At 45.5% G+C, this 18,920-nt stretch overlaps 1 protein-coding gene across 1 annotated transcript in view; it reads left to right on the top strand.

Moving 5' to 3' along the window:
* The window catches only part of MYOCD (myocardin), a 197,839-nt gene that overhangs the window by 97,866 nt on the left and 81,053 nt on the right, over positions 1-18,920 (top strand). The window contains exon 3 of the mRNA XM_069654513.1: positions 2,472-2,547. Coding sequence (XP_069510614.1) covers positions 2,472-2,547 — 76 coding nt within the window. The remainder of the gene's footprint in view (positions 1-2,471; positions 2,548-18,920) is intronic.

The following is an 18,920-nucleotide window of genomic DNA, read 5'->3' as shown; positions in this document are numbered from 1 at the left end:
GGCAGTGCATTGTTAGCAACACATTGCATAGTCTTAATTGTGGTCTGTTCTTATCATGCATGCTGCCAGTTTGGGCTAAGTTTTGTTTTGAAACCTACAGCATGAACCTCTTGTTGTGTACGTACACCACCTCCCACACTAACTTGAGATCACGTGTGAAAAAATAATTAGCTTGAATCAAATTCTCAAAGATGTCATTATAAAGACCAACATCAGTGCATTGCAAACTAGCTTTGGCAATTCCAACAGTTTTGGCTTTTGTGTAGGCATGGTATAGGCATTTGTCAGGCAGTTGCAAAATGGTGTGAGTACCGGGGCATATAATAGCAGTGCCTGGCCAATGCTTACCTAATACCTATACACCAGCCAACACATTTTGCTTTGTCAATACTTGTCTTTAACAAGAATTAAGTGAAGGACATGCATAATGGATATATATCGAATGGTTGCAGGAACACTTGGTCAATACATTGTTGTTAAACCAATAGTACATTTATAGCTCCAACTAAACTGTTAACTCTCAGAAAATCTGAATTGAAATAACACTGGCAGGCACTTAAAGTAGAACAATGTTTGATGCTATATCTTTAAGCTATTTAAAATAGTTCCCAAGAGTCTGTGTTTTGGTTGGTAGGGGCAGGAAGTGGGTGTGAATGGCCATAAGCATTAGCATGGCCATGTGCAGTCAATGAATAGGTAAATATCCAAACAGCTAAAAGCGTTATATCCCTCCTCATATCCCATCCCCCTCGAAGCTTTCCTTCAATGCAAAAGTGTTGGTTTTAGCGCCACCTAATAAACAAAACTAAAAATGGGCCTTTCAGTTTGCACTGTGATTTCTCAACTCGCCGGAAATTGTCACAAAGCAGCACTTCAAAACCTCCCTTGCTCACTCCATCAGCAGCTACTAAGAGTAAAGGTGGGTTCTTTACCCACAGATAATGAATAAAGAGCCGCGTCACTCTTACATCGCTTCTAAATTGTATGATGAGTGATGCGAGCTGGGACCTATGGCTGGGTCTGAATATACCAGCAGCAGTGCCAGCTTTGCTAAATGTTTCAATGTCTTCCAATTCATATATGTAGACAAATAATAGCTCACTGAAGTGCATAGCGATGTTTGATGTCAAAGAGCACACTTTATAAATGTTCTACAACAACGTACTGGGGTACTAATAGCAATAGTAGCCTTGAAGAGAGGTAATCACCAGTCGGTTAATGCATCTGGTGCTACGTTACAGCCTTCACTTCGCTCGGTTTTCTAACTATCTCCTCAGGGGCATTACCCAACCAGTAATGCCCCTCTTCCTCAGGTTCTATTGCTTTAATGATTTGCTCTGCCAGCTCATGTTCGGATTTTCACTCTGAACAATAGCAGAAAGAAAACCTTAGATGTCTATTGCATAAAGTAGCAGCCTTTCTTCGATGTCAACATAGAAGAAACACCACTATTTACTACAGTCGTCATACGCTAGACATAGAGTAGAATGCATTTCTTATACTATGGTACAAAGAGGAAGTCAGCGCATTACCGTTGACTGTTGTGACCCCGATTTGTCTTGCTAAAGGCCAACGTCAGACTATTTCTATTGCACACGGATTTTAGATGGATGCTATTTTTCTAAATAATGGCTACCCCCAGCTCTCTATATGCTATAGTCATAGATGAAAACAGGCTTTATCCTGTGTTCATTGGGTTTTCTTCTCGGTTCACATGGAAGAAAGACTAACCTATGAAATGTAAATCGTTTAGACATGAAAGAAAGTAGGCTATCCGCAAATTTTATAGTGTTTGTGGGGCAGCAGTGTTTTCTTAATAGCAGCGCATTGCCCAGTGACCTCCGCACTTACCTGCATGTATTTTCATAGTTTTAAAAAGTGCAAAGTGAGAAGGCTGTCCGTGCTCTCAAACCCACCTTCCAGATTCTTGGAGAGAATAAAGTGCACTTCTTACTACAGAGTACAAATAAGTAAACATAAGCTTTGCATTTTGTGTGCACGCTTTCTAGTACAACTGTGATGAGCCATGCCTAAAATGGGTCTTTGGCAGGAGACCATAAGCGGTCTATTGTTCCTCCTGTTGCCATTATGGGGAATATAGTCAAGCACTGCAACCCCATAGTTGGCGACTGGCCCGCCAAATGTTGAAGTAGGCCACCATTCTTGTACCTAGCTTTTGAGGGTGGCCTAAAGCCCCCTGCAAAAACCAGTGGAGTTTAATTGAATGCAGTCTACTTGAATACAGAAGGCAGGCAATAGTCAGAGTGAAAGAGGTGTGTGTGCAGTCACAGTGCACACAATAAGTCACCTAGAAGTGGATAGCAGCAGGTGCAGGGTAACTTGGGCTGTATCAACCACAGTCTAGTACTGGGGACACTTTACATAATATGACCCTATGTTTTCTATCCAAAAATACTGTACGTGTCATTCTTCCACAAGTAAACTGTACCCCTGTCTTTTTTATATTACAGACTGAGGATTATCTGAAGCACAAAATGAGAAATAGACCTGAGAGGTCAGAATTGGTCAATATGCATATTTTAGAAGGTAAGATGTATTTGCATGTAAATAAAACTTTATGAGCATCTCAGAGTTACTTAATCAAATTTCTCTATGGCCATATAATCGAAGATACAACATTGAGTTTTATGGTATATAACAATTATTGAACCTGTGAATTGCAATGGAAACAAATGAAAGGATAAGCCCACCCTGGTTTTTCATGTGACCAATTCTTGATGCATTGAGAATCGAGCGAAACACCGGAAGAAGGTATTAATTACCAAACCGAATGGTTATTATAGGAAACTCATGTAAGGGTGCTCAGCCAATCAGGAAAAGAACTGCCAATGTACCGTCCAGGTTTTACCAGTCACCCGAGGCTCTTCCCTGGGTGCTACCATTTCTTTTCCACCCTCCAGTCCCTCCTCTGAACCCCCTTATCCTACCCCTCCCAGAGCAGCCCTCTCCCTCCCACGTCATCTATCAAACCCCACCCACCCACCTCCTGGGACTCCTGGCAACGCCACTCCATCCAACCATGCCATCAAAGAAATAGAAAAGGGAAATAGTCCCTTTTCTATGCTCTATGGTGGCAGCCATCTTGTGGTTTTTTTATGGGAGATTGGGCCTGCACAAAAAGCGCGGAGCTCGTTTCCCTTGAAAAAAATAAATGAACTATTTGCATGCCAGATGGAGCACCGGGGGTTGAATAGCTATCACCCTCTATTAAGAGGGGTTTACCAGCCAAATAACTGCCCTGATGCCTAAAGGTGCAGGCTGGTGGGCTGTTACAGGCCAGGTATACCCTCGACGTGGGGTTGATTGATATGCTGTCCTCATTACCCAATTTTAAAAAGGAAACTACAACAAAATTCTGCTGGTTATTCACTTACAAAAATTAAATAAGAGAGTTGTGATCATAAACGGTCCAGGTGTCTCCATCAGGTTTCTGTAATCAAACAATACAAGAAGGATGCGGTAATGAGCACTACCCAACTAATTTAGTAGCATGAAGGGGGCTGGATTAACCTTTAGTAATAACTTGCAATCCTGAATTGGGTTGCTTGGAAATGAGGACAACTTCAATGAATAACAGTGAATCCCAACTAATCTTCTTTGGATTTTGGTGGTAGGAAACCCACCAGCGGACACTCCTCTGCAGGCCATGATGGTGGACCTTCTCTGGTGTGGAAAAGTGGACAGATGTTGTGGCAGGGGTGCCCCTTGAAGGGTTCTTCTGTGCTTGAGAACTTTTCCAGGTCCAGGTGTCAAACAGCACTATGCCAGAGTAACTCCTCTTCTGGGGGCGATACCTAGCAACTTGGCTTCCAAAGACCATGAACACTCTTCTGGACCCTGGGTGACACAGGTGAACTTCTTGGCTTCAAGATGTCCAGACACTCCTTTACTTCCAGGATACTTTTCTCCTTTTGGTAGAAGGAGACCCTTCCCTAGCTTCCTGGATCTCCAAATGACTCAAAGTTCCAACTAGCTGGTTCCTTCTGGGGATCTGTATTACTTACAGGCTACCTTACACCTATTGGTAGAAGAAAAACATTCCCTGGCTTCCTGGATCTCTATCTAACTCCTCCCATAAGAAAGGAAAGAGTTAATTGCACCTTAAAATCTAGCTGTATTCTGGATATAGAAGCATTTTACAATTTGAGATTATAGTTCTTCATCTCTGTATTGTAAGAGGATTCAATTCAGCACTACAGCCAAGTTAACGCCTAGTCTAGAATACTGAATGAAAACCCTTATTGATATATCTTTAGGTCCAGTTCATGCGTCCTGGATGACTACCCTTGTATAACACCCCTCTCTTGGAATCCCCCTGACCCCACTGAGCCAAGAAGTAGTTCTGTTTTGCAAGTTTAAAAGGTTTATTTGATAAATTAAAATATATATATCACACTTTATAATAAATTAATAATTGAATATCACACTTAATCTGATATGGTAAATATTAACAACGGAGAATCTGGCACTAGCACACTTCTTTATAATGACTAATGAGTTGACCTGAAATGGATAAGGTAGCACACTGGTAAATAGGAACAAAAGTATAATGTGGTAGAGGATGCTTTATGTAGCTCAGGTGGATGCAATATTCAATGAAGGCAGTACAGAAAATACGCAATATGATTCAACCAGACAATGTAATCACTTTTCTCGGGCTATTCCCTCCCCCCCCTTGATGCAAGGCAAGGAAATGGAAGGAAAACACACAGTTCTCAGAAATGCAATCAACTGTAATTCAGTTCAATCCAGCAAGCTTTAGACGACAGAAAACAGATAGGAGTTTTGAAAACACAGGCAATGCTTGGATATGTGCTGGCAATGAATGAGAAATATGCTAAATTTGCTTTTAATTCCCTTATGGAGGTTCAGGGTGAGTGGTATCTAGTTAATATTAGTCCAGGCTCACACTAGCAATGATGCAGGGATAGTTAGCAGGTTAAACGAATTTCTGGCCAATGGAAAGCAAACAGCAGCAGTTTTTACATGTGAAGAAATTGCAAATCGCGGTAAAATTCGCGGATGCGCCGAGCGCTATTACAAAGGAACCGCAAGGACTATCTCTACCGTTTTGGGGTCCTAGAAAAGCCTGGGATCTCAGCTTCCAAATGAAAGTTATTGCAAGTCTCTAGCCCAAACGGTTGCGGAGATATGAGTAATTTAGTAAAGGTCGTTTTTGGTTTTGTAAATTTTAAACGCACACTTTTTCAAAATGACAAGTGACAAATTTTTGCAGCTAGAATGACAGGTGACAGCTAGGAGGCAGTTCTACTTAGGTTAAATAGATTGAATTAGATGAATTTAAACTAAGAGATGTGTTCTGAGTTTTGCTAAGTACTCACAAGAGATTTTGAACAGGAAAGCGACTTGGTCACGGACTTCAGTCTGGTCAGGTCTTTCCGGGTTCTGCTCACAGCGCCTGGCCTCTGGAACTGCTCACAGGGGTCTGGTCTCTGCTAGGCACCGGTTCTTTGGGTCTCTCTGCTCTGGATAGATTGAAGTCTCTAGTTTGGCTTTCTGGAGTTTGATGGAGGTAAGTATGGATTTTTCCGGCAGGGCTTCCAGCGGCAGATGAAAAATGAATGTCCCCTATCTGTCCTGTCTGTCTGCTTTTATGTGTTTAGAATGTGGGTGTGTTCTAGCATCACTGACCCTACCTCTCTCTCAGCTTCTAATTGGTCAAACTTCCATTTCTTACTTGATTGGGGGAATGAAATGAAGTGTCATCAGGATGAGGTCTGTTTATGATACAGAGAACCCACCCCTGTCAACTTTACACACAATCTATATCTGACCTAAAAACATATTTGCACAGGTACACATTTGTTTAAAATTACATATACATGGTGTGGCTGAATTTAGCCATGTCTATGTCCAAATCTGCTCATTCTCGGAGCTTGCATTCAAAGAGTGTACATAATTGACTTTTTAACTGCTTTTCCAATTTCCGACATGGACCCAACTTTACATACATGTGTGCAGGGGGTAGGGACATTAACTGATGAAGTTTCAGATTTTTAACATGCACACATTTAGAGTAATATCCACTTTTCCGCTAAAACCCCCCTGAACATACCACCGGTTCCTACCACGTCTTAAACTGTGGGCAGAAAAATCACAAGAATTATGGTATCATTTATAAAATTTTCACATGTCCGCTCTATGAATTATCCCCCTTTTTATAAAACCATATCCTTGCTGCAGGGGTGTGTCTTTTCAGGTCACATGGTACAGAAACCAGTCTTTCCAGTTTCTGCCAAGCCAGCTTGCTTCTCACAGGCAGTGCTCCTCCCAGCTTCTCCAGGAGGAAGCCACTTTTTACGACGTCTGTAATAAAAAACCTTTGCCTGAGTGGAGAGGGCTTTGTTCACTCTCTGGCAGAGCACAGGAAATTCAATTATCAGATAGATGGCATATCCTTAGCCTGGGCAGCAAAAGGAAGGTTGGCCTGGGAACACAGTGGTGACTCAAGTTTCACTGCTGATGGGTAGTTGCTAGGCAAAATCAAGTTCCTTAAGCCAGACCTTCAGCTAACTTTTTGTTGCTTTTAAAATAACTTGTAATTTTACACAGGCAGCTAGAATGCTGATTCTAAGCGCAAAACTATGACATTTCAACAGTTACAAAGGCATGTGACACCAAACATAGGTCACTCATTTAATTTAACATTTTCGATTTTGGTGGTTTTAAATCCAGTTGTAGTTAGGCTTAAGCTGCTGACTCCATAGCATTTTTGTTATAAGCATTGTTTTTGGGCTCTTCATTTCCCAGATTTTGTAGGCACACAAAACTCCATTCTGCCAAATGTCTGCTGGTGTTCAGTGAATATTTTGCACATGTTGCAAGGTTTGAAATAGGCATTTTGCTTGCCTTCAGAAAAACACACAGAGTGGTTTTAAAACGCCGGCTTTTGGATAGTGGTGAGTACTGGTACTGCACCCATTTTTGGGATTTAAGAAATGAATTCCCCACAATTCTAGGTTGCATTTGGCAATCAGCATTGCCATTCCCAATGGTTTCAGACTACTGTGCGGGTAGTCCAATGGTGGTTTTAAAGCGCTTTGAAGCTAACCGGCGCTACTGTTTTTCCTTTGGCAACCCATTTCCCTCATGGCAACCCGGCCTTTCATTCTCGCACTGGTGGGTGGCAAGTGAGGCAACCATTTTGGTGGGCGCACAAACTGCGCAGCTTTCCTGGATTTCAGCGCACATGTGGGTTTTCCGCCATCTTGAATTTTCTAAGCCCACAGCACCAAATGTTGTAGCAGGGTAGCTTAAACGTGGGTCAGGACACCCAACAAGTCCCCCCCACGCGACTGCACTTTGAATTTGAGTCGATGGGGAGTCGCGTGCACAAGGGTTTTGACCCATGCACCGGTCTGTCCGCATAATCTTCTTCCTCTTCTGTAGATGACACAGTTCAGCGTTTTCTTCTCCATCCGGTACTGATCGATCGGTTCTCCTCGCCAGTCCTGATGGGAAGATTGGGCGGTACCCCGGGCCCGTTGCGTCTCTGCTCCCGGTCTCTGGATCGTTCTTCTTGGTCATCCTTCATGGTTTCATCTCTCCTAGGATGATAAAGCAAAAGCGGCAATATCTACTCATAGACGTTTTTCCACCACTGTTGAGGTAGTGGGGCAGCATATGCATTTTATCATAACGAAACATTACATTCTTATTTTGAGAAAAAAAAAAACAGCATCACTAGAGACAGTTTCATGTAAATCACAATATTTTAGAGACTAGATGTGGTATGTTTTATGGTTGGAACTGAATTAGTCTGATACAGTACCCGCTAGGATTCCAGAGGATTCCTCCAGTTGTTGCAGAGTGTGCCTGGGATGGCAACATTTCAACTGGTTTATGTGGACCCACTTGTCTTCCCCCTCTGCCGAACCGCCTTTGGGGATGCGGATCTTGTAGGCCACAGGGGAGATCTTATCGACGATCTCAAAGGGTCCCTTCCATGTAGGCAAAAATTTGCGCTGCTTGGCCTGGTTCCTTTGGAAGTTGTATAGATAGACCCGGTCTCCCACCTGATATTCCTTCCTGGAAGTTTTCAGGTCATAATGGGTCTTCATGCTATCAGCCGATCTTTCTAGATTCCGCTGAGCATAAGCAAAAGCATGTTGAAGGTGTTTCCTTAAATTCTCTACATACTCATGAGTAGTGGAGGCATTTATCAGTGTCTGCTCTTGGGTCCTATAGAGCAAATGCTGAGGAAGCACCATCTTGCGCCCAGTCATCAACTCAAATGGTGACATTTTGGTTGCAGATGAAGGGGTAGATCTGATAGCCATTAGGACCAGAGGTAATCGGATATCCCAACTTGGCCCAGAATCTGCCACAAACTTCTTTAATATGCTCACAATTGTCCGGTTATATCTCTCTACTGCCCCAGAAGAAGCTGGTCTATAAGCAATATGCAGCTTTCTCTTGACCCCCAGTATCTCCCACATCTTTGTCATTACTTCACTGGTGAAGTGGCTACCTCTGTCTGACTCAATCCTTTGAGGTAGACCAAAACGGGAAAAGATGTGGTTAATCATCAAGGCAGCTGCAGTTTCTGCCTTGCAATTTGGGGCTGGGAGACATTCCACCCACTTGGTAAACAAGCATGTCACGGTCAACATGTACTTATTCCCCCTAGCCGAGCGAATCACAGGGCCTACAAAGTCGATTTGTAAATCTGACCATGGCAGGGTCATTCCCCTCTTTTGTAAAGGCGCCCGGTGCGTGAGGGATGATGGCTGAAATTGTGCACACACAAGGCAACCCTTCAGGTACTGGTCGAGGTCCTGCCCCATGTGTGGCCAGTATGCAACCTCTCTTAAGATTTCCAATGTTGTGTGAAACCCCCTATGACCGGCCGTGGCCGCATCATGGGCGTGACTTAACATCAGGCTTCGGAATGAGGTAGGAACCACCCACTGATCGTGGCCAGCTTTGGATTTCCTTACCAACAAACCGTCTTGGATCCGGAACATTTTGGGACATTTCATCAACACTCTTAGGTCCTCTTTCCCAATGTAATCGGTATCCGTCAGGGGAAAGTTCTCAGGGTCCTCAAGGTGCTGGTAAAATTTCCCAATTATTGGATCCCCCTTCTGAGCGGTAATCAAATCAGCATCAGGGGTCTCCTTACTCCATTGTGCAATTGAAAGGTCGTTGTGAGCATTTGTCTGGGACCTAGTGATTGCAGTGACCTGGATTTCCCCCAACAGGGACTCAATCTCAATTAGATCCCCTTGGATGGCCCCGGTTTTGGCCAGCTGATCAGCTAAGTCATTTCCAGTTTTGTCTGGTCCCTCTACTTTGGAATGACCCTTGATCTTCTTCCAATAGATGGTCATCTCATTCGAGGTGACCAGATCATCAATGTTTTGGATCAACTTCCCATGTTTCAAGGGTTTGTTGTTAGCACATAACATGCCTCTGGTTTTCCAATTAACCAGGTGCTCCACGAACCCGTTCCGTACATAATCCGAATCTGTGATTATGACCAGTTCGTGGAGTTGATGCTGGACAGCAGTGAGGATGGCCTGATGCACAGCCATCAATTCTGCCACCTGACTACTTCGGGGGCCAATTTTGTATCCAGCGGAGGGTTCTGGGGACTCATTCACCCATGCATTCCCTACGCCGGCCACCAATTCTTTCTCCCCGTTGTTGTCAACATGGTAAGAGCATCCATCCACATAGACAGTGGGCATTCCCTCACACTTGTCTTCTTCAAAGACTTTGTGGGGGGAATTAAGGTATGCCTCCATGTTGTCCTTGATTTTTAGACTTTCGTCCTCGAGACAGTTTTCTCTGGCACAATCATGCAAGTCAGCCAGACCTTGCGCGAGGGGACTCTTCTTGTTTTGGCCATATCTGACCTCCACAGGAAAGCCTTGCATTGACAGAATCCAGGAAGTAATTCGGGAATTACTCACATTTCCGGCCCGGATTCTGTCACTTTGGAGATATTGCAGAGGCTGGTGTGGAGTCTCCACTATGATGTGTTCCCCCTGGATAAACGGGCGGTAATTCTTCAATGCCCACACCGTTGCCAGGAGTGCCTTCTCACAATCGTTGAATTTTTCCTCCACAGAGGATAAAGTTTTGCTCGCATAGGAGATTACTTTATTGACCTTGTCATGCTTTTGATATAATACTGCCGTCAAGCACGTATTAGAGAACCCAGTCTCCAGGAAGAACTCCTTGTTTCTGACAGGGTAAGCTAGGCAAGGCGCTTGTGAGAGGCTTCTTTTGAGTTGTTTTACTGCCTCGGCTTGTTCTGGACCCCATTCCCACTTGACCCCCCCCTTCAGGAGATGAATCAGGGGTCTGGTGATCTCTGCGTAGCCCTCAATGAACTTTCTGCTGTAATTAGTCAGTCCAAGGAGGCTCCTTAGTTCCCGCAGAGTTGTGGGGTCTTTCAGTTTCTGAAGTGCTTCCACTTTCTTTTCCTGGGGACAGAGACCCTGAGGAGTAATCTCATGCCCCAAGAAATTAACACGGGTTCTACACCACTGTGCTTTCTGAAAGGAAAGTTTTGCTCCGGCGGCCCTCAACTGTGTCAGAACATAACGGATCTCCGCTATGTGTTCCTCAACAGTTGAGCTTTTGATGAGGACATCATCTACATAAGCCAGGTTACCCCTTGCACCCAAGTCGGGCATGGCCTTGTGTAGAAAAATGTTGAATTCATTGCCGGAGTTGAGGTATCCGAAGGGAGTCCGGGTCCAGGTGTACTGCTGGCCCCCAAAGGTAAAAGCCAGCTTGTATTGGTCCTCCCTACTGACAGGCACAGTCCAGTATCCATTGGTCAGGTCTATTGCAGTGAATACCTGTGACCCCTGAATCTGGGCCAGCCCTTGGTCAATGTAGGGAAGAGGCCATCGGGAAGTGTGGACCCGTTTGTTGAGCTCCCTGAGGTCAGCGCAGAGTCTCCACTGGCCGTTTGGCTTCAATATTCCCAGCACCGGATTATTGAAGGTGCTGTGGACTGGACGGATTATTCCCCGGGACTCAAGGTTCTTAATTATTTCAGTAAGGGACTCCATTGATGCGAGAGGCAAGCGATATTGCTTCACAAACACTGGAGTCATGCCAGGGTCCGTGGGGATTGTTGTGGTGTGGATGTCGGTGCGACCACAGTCATATGAGTCTACCGCAAAGAGATCTTGGAAATCCAAGAAAACTTGTTTCAACTTTTGCTTTTGTTCCAGAGTCACACAGGCATCAGCTAGGTTGACTCTCTCTTCCACCATCTGCCTGAAGCCTGGAAAGACTTCTGGTTTGGCTATCTCCGCGGCCTCCTCCAGCTGGGTGGAGAAGTCCCTGGTCAGAGTGCTGATTTGGACCGGAGGCTTCAGGTGGGAAAGGCAGCCCTCATGGACCTGGAAAATCACCTCATCCCTCCTGAAATCACAAGTCACATCTTCCTTACCATAGGGGCAGGAAGTGTACACCAGGAAGTTCCCCCCATGCCGGGTAAAAATCCTGTCTGGTGTTGTGTGGTCCTCACTGTCACTGTCAAAACAGTCCTTGGGGATTGGTCCTAACAGTTCATTTACAAGATCAATGGAGAAATGTCGGTCATCAACCGCCATTCCAATAATGGTGCCTGCGGCTAGAGTAATACTCTTTAAGTCGCTGTTATCCACTTCTATTGGAATGGTGTCATGTTCTATGTTGACTAATGGAGTTGGGTTTACCCCTAACCCTTGCTGTTGGAGAGAAGCATTTAGATGTATGTAAGCATCAGGGTTTTTCAACTCTTGTCCCCTTTTAACTTTCACTTCCAGGGAGAATTGTCGGGTCCTTTCTGGGATGGTGACTTCCTCTTTAACCTGAATTTCAACTGCATACGGTAGCAATTGAGCTGACCTAAATGCTTTTTCTGGATCATCAAAGCCCATGGGATTATCCGCTAATCGGGACCAAGCTTTGAAGTTTATTAGGTCCAAACTAATGGCAAAGCGATTGAGAATGTCACTGCCTAAGTAAAAGGCGGCAGTGACGTCTCGCACGACCCAACAATTATGGACTATGCTCTTGTTGCCAATGGAGATTTTGAGCATACACCTGCTTGGCAGGAGATGTTTTGAATTGGGTGCTTCCAGGTCCATTTCCCATTTGTCTATCAGTTTGAAGGTGGGAATGGCTGGATCTTTTGGGAGTTGGCGGAACATGGCTTCGCTGATGAAGCTCTTACCGTTGTTCACACACACTCGAGCGAGAACAGAGTCCTTCCCATCATTTAACTGAACAGGGATGAACAACTGCTCTCCAATTTGCTGAATATCAGCCAGGCTCTGAGCTGATTTCACATCTTTCTGGACTATAGGAGTGGGAGTTTCAGATTGTGGATTGGTATAGAATTTCAGAGTGTTTCCTTCCAGCGTGGAGTACCACTTTAGACTGGAAGGAAGGTTGATTTTCAGAAATAGAGAGGACCCCCCATCACCAGTCTGTTGTCCTACTGCTATTACTGTCACGTCTGGAATTTGGCTATTCTGGAAGTGAAATTCTACTTGGTCAGATTTTTGTTCAACCATGTGGCATGTGCCGTTTAAACTAACATGGTTGGCACTCTGTTTTAATTTTATTGGTCGGCTAGTCTGGGTCCAGAGGACCTTGTTTACACAATCTATTAGGGGTGACAACCTTCTCAGGAGGTCATTCCCTAGTAAACAAGGGGTGCCCTCTGGGGTCACAACTATGACCGGGTGTTTCAACTTATGTCGCCCAATTTTAATGTCCAAGTCTGCAGTCCCCTCAACGGGAATTTCCTTCCCGTCAAAGTTCTGTAGTTGTCCAGGAAGAGAGGTGAGAGGAATTTGGTAATTCTCTCCCCTTCCTGCATTCAGTTCGTCAAAGGCCCTTCTGGACAGAAGGGTAGCTTGAGATCCAGTGTCCACCAGTGCCGAGATTGTACCCTGCCCCTGTACTTGTACCGGGGCATAATATCTTCCCTCCTTCTCCTCAAGGGGGCACAGATAATGTACATTTTTGGACAACTGGTGGGCTAATTTTCTGGTTTTGGACATCGCTAGCGAGGAGATTTGGGCAGAATTCTGTGGAGAGTCTTGGGAATCTGAAAGAAAAAATTTGCAACTGGAGATCAGAGCCATTGTGGGTTCCCCTGGCTCCGTTTCTGGGCCGCCCCCCCTTTTTTGGAGGCAGTCGCCAGGATGGGTTTGAACCAGGGGATTTTCTTGCTGTTGGTTCTGGGATGAGATGGTGGGCGGCGGTAGCTCAGTCTCCACATCTCCCCAGTCTGGATTTGCATCCCTAGGGACCCATTTTTCTTTGGGAGGAGTTCCCCCCTCTCTGAAGGAGAAGATCCTTTTCCCAGGATCCTCTGAGGATCCCTCTCCCTCAAATTGGAAGATCTGTACCTCCTCCTCAAACTGAGTCTGTTTGGGTCTTTTGTTTCTCCTACCCCCCCTCTGCTCCTTAGGAGGCAGACTTTCAGGGGCAAGAGATTTTGTTTCCGGTTCCTGGGTTTCCAGGGGCTGTTTACAAGTGAGGAAGGAAGCTTCCTCCAAGGCTTTACACCCCCCTTCCCTTTGTGCCTCCTCCCTGGGAACCGGTGATTTATCGGGGTGCTGCCCCCGTCATTGTTCTGGAGCACCAGGTCCAGAGTTGGGTGCGTTCTGCGCCGGCATGCTGATCTGAGGGTTCTGCTGTGCCCTCAGTATATGACCCATATCCCGCGCCATGTTTTGAACCTGGCGCTCTAACTGGGAAACCCGCTCAGGCTGATACGGGGCCCTGTTTTCTCCCCTGGGCTGATCCCGGGAAGGGTAGCTGTCCCTCCTCTGGTAGTACCCCTGGTTGGGAAGATTTTGGTACCCCTCCACCCTTGGCCTCCCCTCTCCCGGATTCAGTGGTCTGGGCTCAGGGAATTGAGGAAAGAAGGATGGATGATTTTGGGGTTGGAAGTCGGGTGGATATCTGGGGAAAAAGTTCTGCCCAGGGTTTGGTAAATTTCTGCCCTCCTGTGGGAAGTTTGGAGGGAAGTTCCCTGGGTTAGGTGCTTGTCTGGATCCCCCCCCTTGGGCTGGAGGAGTCCACACATAACCCAGGATGGGTCGATTACCTTTGTAGCGAGGACTTACATAGTCAGGAGAGCGAGGGACCCCATTTGTGGGGCTGCCTCCCTGGCTCCCTGTCTGCGACTGGCCCGAGGACCTTCTGGGCCTAGCATTATTAGGTGCAGGTAGGTTTTTAGGCCCCCCCATCTCCAAATCCAAAACGGGGGTGACCTTTACCTCTGCCACCTTGGCAGCAGCAGGGGTGCTGTTGGCTTTGGGGTTTTTCTGGGCATTGCTTTTATTTTCTATGGGCTTCTGCACCTCATAGATGCGGGTAGCCTGTTCAATGACCCAGTCTAAAGATCTTTTCTCGTGAAAATCCCTCACGAGCTGGGTCATGATATATTTGGGCAAGGCATGGAAAAACGTGTTTATAAATTCACGGCTATCCGTGCGCACCCTTCTTGTGGTCTGTGCAAAAGCCCGCTTTAACTCCTGCACAAATTCTTGTGGGGCCTGATCCTCCCCACATTGCAAATTGTAGGCTGCCTTGCGAGCCTCTTGAGGATTTCTGTGAACAGAAAAATGTTTCAGGATGGCCGCCTTATAGGTGGACCATCTTAAATGATTTTGGTCCTCCAGCCCCGCAAAGAAACTGGAGTATTCCGGGGAGAAGGTCCACTTTACATATTGAATGCAGCTTTGGCTGTCCTTCAAATGGAAAGTCTCCATCATTTGTTCAAACAACTCTAAGTGCTCCCAAACAGAATACTTAGCGTTCTTATGGTAAGGCGTGATGACGCTCCTGATCGCCTTAATCTGCTTTAAGGGGTCCTTGAGCAAGGCCCTTTTTGCCTTATTGGCCTTTTTGGTTCGGGTAACCCTTGTCCATTCTTCGTCGGACTCAGAGGCACTGCTCCCAGAGGTTCCCGTCTGTTCTTCCAGGTTTTCCCGGATTCTGCGAGCCTGGGAATGGCTGGCAGAATGTGGGGACCTGGTCTCCTGTGTCCTGCGCAGTTCAGAGGAGTCTTCAGATTCCTCCTTGCTGTCAGGATTTGATGGGTACCCCCTCCACTGACCTAACTGGGCAGAGGTTTTCAGGATGCCCTTAATGGGCCTACTCTCCTGGGGTTCCCCACTGAACTGTATTGTACTTGGGTGCCCATACCCGGATGCCCACCCCTCCATTCCTGGATGGTACTGGCCTATGAGCCCCATACTCTTAGCTGGATAGTAATCTGCCATCCCTGTGGCCCTGTGCTCATGTGCGCCAGGGGACACGGGGGTGGTAGAGTCCAGGGACTGGGGAAGATGAAGGCCCCTGGTGTTAGGGCTCCTGCGGTTATGGTCAGGAGTCTCTCTTTCCCAGCGGACCTCATCTCTATCCGCCCCTGCTCCCTGTTGCAATGCAAGAGCCTGCATTTGTGCTTTCAGTTCCTCTGTTAAGGCCTTACTCGACTCTATCAGTTTCTCCTGCATCGCTACCTGTTGCTGGAGCCTATCATTGTGTTGACAGAGGGCCTCATTTTCCCTCTGTGCTTCCTGGTTGGTCCTGGAGAACTGGGCCAGTCTTTGCTGCAGGAGGGTTACCTCCTGAGCTGTGTCCCTATTGGCCTGCTCCTTTCTTGCTAGAGCATCCTCCACCCTTCTGGTGTGCTCTACCAAGTTCTGGTTTTCTTTTTGGAGGTCACCCAGCCCCTGGTGGGCCAGGTGATTTTCTTCCATTTTCCTTTTTAAATGGCAGACTTCCTGGCCTAAGGCGTCTCTTTCCTGACTAAGAGCCTGCATTTGTGCCGCCAGGTCGTCCCTTTGCCGTTGAAGGGCACCAGCTTTTTGGCGCTCCTCATCAAACTCTGCCTGGGTATCCAGGTCTTTCAAGATCAGCTTGTTGCTCTCTACCTTCACTCTATCTAGATGACTTTGCAGGGTGGCTACCTGCTCCGTGCATGCCCTGTTAAAGTCTAATTGTTGCTCCAGCTTTTTCTGGCTCTGCAGTAAGGAGTCCAAACTGTCTTGGTGCTCCTTCTGTAGGGCCAGAAATCTGGTATCCTGTTCTGACTTTTCCTTTTGCAGCACATCCATATCCTCCTTTATTTTAGTGATGTACCGTCTGCTGTCATTTTCTGACTCCTGGCTCCTCTGCAGCCTCTGCTCAGAAGAGTCCAGATCAGATTGGGCCTTCTGTAATGCCATCTGTTGCCTATTTGCCAGATTTTGGCTTTCCGCACATCTATCCTGCATGTCTCCAACGTATAGGTACAGGTATGCTGCTATCCTGGCAATCTTATTGTGTTCCTCTTTGGCTTTAGGAGCCATATATAGTTCACTCAGGGCCACATGTAAGGGACCCTGATCTCTATATATATCTGACCCTGTTTCAGTGACCTGTTGTGTGATGGCCTGCAACCACACATCCTGGCCCTGTTCGGTCCATTCACCTCTCACAAATAGCTTATGCAAGAGGTGCTCTCTGGCTATTTTCATGTCTACTAAGGTCGTCATTCTAGAGATTGGTCTCTGTCCTGACTTACAGAAGTTTGTATTTTATTTTTGCAGAACAGAACTTTTCTTGGAGTGTCCCTTTTGAGGAATGCTTCACAGCGTAATGCAGCGTGGTGATCCGACTGGATGTATGTATCCCGTCAGTTAGCACACTGTATTAATCTGCACAAATGGTAAATCTAACCCAACGTCTCGGCTCGAGCCCCCACTTTGTAAGAGGATTCAATTCAGCACTACAGCCAAGTTAACGCCTAGTCTAGAATACTGAATGAAAACCCTTATTGATATATCTTTAGGTCCAGTTCATGCGTCCTGGATGACTACCCTTGTATAACACCCCTCTCTTGGAATCCCCCTGACCCCACTGAGCCAAGAAGTAGTTCTGTTTTGCAAGTTTAAAAGGTTTATTTGATAAATTAAAATATATATATCACACTTTATAATAAATTAATAATTGAATATCACACTTAATCTGATATGGTAAATATTAACAACGGAGAATCTGGCACTAGCACACTTCTTTATAATGACTAATGAGTTGACCTGAAATGGATAAGGTAGCACACTGGTAAATAGGAACAAAAGTATAATGTGGTAGAGGATGCTTTATGTAGCTCAGGTGGATGCAATATTCAATGAAGGCAGTACAGAAAATACGCAATATGATTCAACCAGACAATGTAATCACTTTTCTCGGGCTATTCCCTCCCCCCCCTTGATGCAAGGCAAGGAAATGGAAGGAAAACACACAGTTCTCAGAAATGCAATCAACTGTAATTCAGTTCAATCCAGCAAGCTTTAGACGACAGAAAACAGATAGGAGTTTTGAAAACACAGGCAATGCTTGGATATGTGCTGGCAATGAATGAGAAATATGCTAAATTTGCTTTTAATTCCCTTATGGAGGTTCAGGGTGAGTGGTATCTAGTTAATATTAGTCCAGGCTCACACTAGCAATGATGCAGGGATAGTTAGCAGGTTAAACGAATTTCTGGCCAATGGAAAGCAAACAGCAGCAGTTTTTACATGTGAAGAAATTGCAAATCGCGGTAAAATTCGCGGATGCGCCGAGCGCTATTACAAAGGAACCGCAAGGACTATCTCTACCGTTTTGGGGTCCTAGAAAAGCCTGGGATCTCAGCTTCCAAATGAAAGTTATTGCAAGTCTCTAGCCCAAACGGTTGCGGAGATATGAGTAATTTAGTAAAGGTCGTTTTTGGTTTTGTAAATTTTAAACGCACACTTTTTCAAAATGACAAGTGACAAATTTTTGCAGCTAGAATGACAGGTGACAGCTAGGAGGCAGTTCTACTTAGGTTAAATAGATTGAATTAGATGAATTTAAACTAAGAGATGTGTTCTGAGTTTTGCTAAGTACTCACAAGAGATTTTGAACAGGAAAGCGACTTGGTCACGGACTTCAGTCTGGTCAGGTCTTTCCGGGTTCTGCTCACAGCGCCTGGCCTCTGGAACTGCTCACAGGGGTCTGGTCTCTGCTAGGCACCGGTTCTTTGGGTCTCTCTGCTCTGGATAGATTGAAGTCTCTAGTTTGGCTTTCTGGAGTTTGATGGAGGTAAGTATGGATTTTTCCGGCAGGGCTTCCAGCGGCAGATGAAAAATGAATGTCCCCTATCTGTCCTGTCTGTCTGCTTTTATGTGTTTAGAATGTGGGTGTGTTCTAGCATCACTGACCCTACCTCTCTCTCAGCTTCTAATTGGTCAAACTTCCATTTCTTACTTGATTGGGGGAATGAAATGAAGTGTCATCAGGATGAGGTCTGTTTATGATACAGAGAACCCACCCCTGTCAACTTTACACACAATCTATATCTGACCTAAAAACATATTTGCACAGGTACACATTTGTTTAAAATTACATATACATGGTGTGGCTGAATTTAGCCATGTCTATGTCCAAATCTGCTCATTCTCGGAGCTTGCATTCAAAGAGTGTACATAATTGACTTTTTAACTGCTTTTCCAATTTCCGACATGGACCCAACTTTACATACATGTGTGCAGGGGGTAGGGACATTAACTGATGAAGTTTCAGATTTTTAACATGCACACATTTAGAGTAATATCCACTTTTCCGCTAAAACCCCCCTGAACATACCACCGGTTCCTACCACGTCTTAAACTGTGGGCAGAAAAATCACAAGAATTATGGTATCATTTATAAAATTTTCACATGTCCGCTCTATGAATTATCCCCCTTTTTATAAAACCATATCCTTGCTGCAGGGGTGTGTCTTTTCAGGTCACATGGTACAGAAACCAGTCTTTCCAGTTTCTGCCAAGCCAGCTTGCTTCTCACAGGCAGTGCTCCTCCCAGCTTCTCCAGGAGGAAGCCACTTTTTACGACGT

Source organism: Ambystoma mexicanum, chromosome 3q (genome assembly GCF_040938575.1).
Source record: "Ambystoma mexicanum isolate Mex_15411 chromosome 3q, UKY_AmexF1_1, whole genome shotgun sequence".
NCBI classification, from domain to species: domain Eukaryota; kingdom Metazoa; phylum Chordata; class Amphibia; order Caudata; family Ambystomatidae; genus Ambystoma; species Ambystoma mexicanum.
This window is presented reverse-complemented; position numbering and strand designations above follow the sequence as displayed.